Source organism: Octopus bimaculoides, chromosome 27 (genome assembly GCF_001194135.2).
Source record: "Octopus bimaculoides isolate UCB-OBI-ISO-001 chromosome 27, ASM119413v2, whole genome shotgun sequence".
Taxonomy (NCBI): domain Eukaryota; kingdom Metazoa; phylum Mollusca; class Cephalopoda; order Octopoda; family Octopodidae; genus Octopus; species Octopus bimaculoides.
This window is the reverse complement of record NC_069007.1, coordinates 4962217-4966165: the sequence shown is the minus strand read 5'-3', so window position 1 is coordinate 4966165 and position 3949 is coordinate 4962217. Positions and strand designations below refer to the sequence as shown.

Genomic DNA, 3949 nt, shown 5'->3' with positions numbered 1-3949 from the left:
TGTATATGCTCCACAAGGGAAAACAAGGAACATAGTTTACAACGAGGTGTTATAATCACAACAGCAAGAAAGTATGTACATGATCACCTTCTTTTATGAAACTTCATTGACTTTCATATATTTATATTGATATACATATATATACGTGTGTTTGGGTGCGTGTGTGTATATACATCTCTATATATAAAGATGATGCGTAGTCTAGACGGCGTTTTTAGATATCATTATTCTCTTTAACCCGGGCAACGCCGGGTATTTCTGCTAGTATATATATATATATATATATATATATACACATATATATACATATATACACATATATACACATATATATATGTTTTTATATACACTCCCACGCATCTATACTGACCCACATACTACTTAATGAATGTCTAGACGTATCATTTTTTTTTCTAGTTTCGATTTTTCTTCATTTTCACATATATATATATTTTTCGTTTGCATTTTATTTTTAATAGGACAGCGACAATTTAATCGGGAAAAGCAATCCTCCGGCGAAACATCCTCTCTACTACACTTTACAAATTACGATTCCTGTCGTTATTCTTGGACTAATTATCATTCTCTGTCTGCTACTGCTTCTACGAAAGTACCACCGGAAACACTATAAAGTATCCCACAAAAGCGTTCTGAAATCTGCAGACAGTATGCAGTTATTTGATCGTTTGAACGTCATCAATAAAAATCCTAATTACCTTAGTTCTTGTAGCGAGAGTTTGCCTAACAAGAAATTCTTTACAAAGGAAATTCCATTGAATTCTGTGAAATTACTGGAATTGGTTGGCGAAGGTGCTTTCGGGCAAGTCTTCAGAGGTACAATTTCATTCTTTATTTATTATGTTGTGTTTTATTCTAAGTATTCTACTTAATTTTCCCTTCTTTTTTGTCTATTCTTTGATTGTATTAAATATTTAGAATATAATTATTTGTATACATATAATCACGTACATACTAACATACATATATACCATACAATTTATCTAATAATACACACACACACGCACATATATATATATATATATATATACATACATACATTCGTACCTACATACATATACACAAAGATGCATATATACATATATACATACAGGCATACACACATACATACATACATACATTATTGGGGCCCCGGGATATGTAATATACTGCTTAAATGCCAATCTTGAGAAATTAGGCTTCTCAAAAGCAGAAAGGAGAAAGCTAATTCGAAGACTACAGATCCAATCCATCACTGGAACTGTAAAAATCTGTAAAACCTTCCAGAAGTTTATCATTTAAATATATATGAGAATGTCTAGATATGCAACCATATGCATGAAACTACATACATAAAATATACAAATCTGCACATATATACATACATACATACATACATACAAAAATAGCCTGTTGCTGATATTGAAATTCCAATGAAGGAGCCTTGGATCTAGGTTAGAAACCGGTTCTTTCTCTATTGGCATGAAATCTTGAAATAAACTGAATAATTACATACATACATACATACATACGTACGTACTTACGTATGCATGTATGTATGTATGTATGTATGTATGTATGTATGTATGTATAAAGGTGTACAGAAATTGAATATTGAGATAAAAAGTCGTCAGAATTTTGGAAAAAAATCTTTTTATTTCTCTATTATTATTAGCGCTTTCGTTCGTTTCTCGAGCTTGTCAAATAAAATTTTGTGAATGTACAAACAGCTTGTTCATTTATATAAAACAGATGTTTTTGTGGGGGTTTCTTTAGAAGAAGACAACATTGTTTAAGTTTTTTGGGGGATGTAGTTTCATGACAACTTTCCGAAAACATGAAAGGCAAATTTAAATTCGGCACGATTTGAATCAGAAGTGTAAGATTTTTCCCTAGTTTATTATATTCCGCTTCATTGTTATTTCTTTATATTTTTCAACAGGTGAGATGTTCACCAACGAGGACCAACCCCCGACGACGGTTGCGGTCAAAGTACTCAAAAACGATGTCTCGAACAAAGTAAAAGAAGATTTCGAACGAGAGGTGGAGATTACGAGTTCGTTCGACCACGACAACATTTTAAAGTTGCTGGGAATTATCATACACGGTCAGTTGCATATCGCGCTGTTTGCTATCACAAAACATAGTGGCTGCTATGTTTGATAAATTGTTGTTGTGCGTGGTGAACAATAACATCTAATCAACAACGATTGGGTAGATCAAAGATCGAAGATGTTTAACGATTTTGTTACAATGTTTATGTTGAAACACACTGCTCTTGTTCCAATTAATTTCGAAAATAATGAAGAATTTTTAAAGTAACTTTGTTATTATTACGCCTGCGTTTGGAACGTAAATTAACGCGAAATTTGGAAAGAAAGTTTCCACAAAAATTTACTTTAATTCTTTTATTACCATATTTCTGCTAAAATACACTGCTTTTGTTTTAGTTCAGTAATGAAGAATTTAGTAAAATATTTAGCCATTAATAAGCTGATGTTCGAAACGTGCATTTACGATAGATTTTATGGAAGGGTTTAATTTAGATCACTTTAACCCTTTTGTTACCGTATTTCTGTTGAAATACACTGCCTTTATTGCAGGAATAATTTAGTAAAATAATTTTGTCATTAATAAGTTGGTATTCGGAACATAAATTAAAATGAAATTTTGATGAAAAATTTTAAACTATTTTCCAAAATAATGAAGAATTTGTAAAATAATTCCGTCATTATTAAGTTGGTTTTGAAGGAATTCACATCGAATTTTGTTAGGTTTTAATTGAGATAACTTTAAAATTGAAAGTCTGTATAATACAGACGCGGTTAGCCTCAAGCAGGTTGATACAACAAAAGTTAGCTATTTTTTTACTGTATTTTTGGTGAAATACCCTGCTTTTGTCTCAGTTAATTTTGAAAATTAAAAAGAAATAATTTACTAAAATAACTCCGTGATTAAGTTGTGTTTGCAGCATAAACTCACATGGGAATTCGTTAGGCTTTAATTAAGGTCTCTTTAAAACAGAGACTTTGTATTATAAATCCAGGAACTGCCCTAGACAGGATGGTATAAAAACGTTAACTGTTCAATTTTCGGAATTAATTTTGAAAATAATTGTTTAGTGACATAATTTTATAATTTTGTCGTAATTAAACTGGTGTTTCGTGCGTCCTTACGTTCTGAGTTCAAATTCCGCCGGGGTCGATTTTGCCTTTCATCCTTTCGGGGTCAATGTAATGAGTACCAGTTACGCACTGGGATCGACCTTATCGACTTAATCCCTTCCCCCAAATTTGAGGGCCTTGTGCCTATCTATAGTAGAAAGGATTGTTGTTGGTTGTTGTTATTACATAACAATAGATTTTCTCTGTTGTAGACATTCGTGAAACGCCGTACATGGTATTTGAGTATATGACTCATGGTGATTTAGCTCAGGTACTGCGAAAGAATGACCCTCATGTGAAGATCGGTGAGACATCCGTGAAACTAACAAAAGTAAGCCGCTTTTTAATGATCAAATATTAGCTCAACGAAGACGCCATTACTACATATTTGAGTATTCTATCGCCTCCTGTGTGATATGGGGGGGGTATTACTGTCGCACTATGCTTATATATCAAGGATGTTCGGGCTAAATTTGACAGTTTGTTGTTTTTGCTGTTGGCACTCCGTCGCTTACGACGTCGAGGGTTCCAGTTGATCCGATCAACGGAACAGCCTGCTCGTGAAATTAACGTGCAAGTGGCTGAGCACTCCACAGACACGTGTACCCTTAACGTATTTCTCGGGGATATTCAACGTGACACAGTATAACAAGGCTGGCCCTTTGAATTACAGGCACAACAGAAACAGGAAGAAAGAGTGAGAGAAAGTTGTGGTGGAAGAGTACAGCAGGGTTCGCCACCATCCCCTGCCGGAGTCTCGTGGAGCTTTAGGTGTTTTCGCTCAATAA

The 3949-nt window shown here is 33.7% G+C and overlaps 1 protein-coding gene across 1 annotated transcript in view; it reads left to right on the top strand.

Moving 5' to 3' along the window:
* The window catches only part of LOC106877811 (BDNF/NT-3 growth factors receptor), a 94281-nt gene that overhangs the window by 81243 nt on the left and 9089 nt on the right, over nucleotides 1–3949 (top strand). The window contains exons 4-6 of the mRNA XM_014926828.2: nucleotides 480–834; nucleotides 1940–2104; nucleotides 3374–3492. Of these exons, the coding sequence (XP_014782314.1) occupies nucleotides 480–834; nucleotides 1940–2104; nucleotides 3374–3492 (639 nt within the window). The remainder of the gene's footprint in view (nucleotides 1–479; nucleotides 835–1939; nucleotides 2105–3373; nucleotides 3493–3949) is intronic.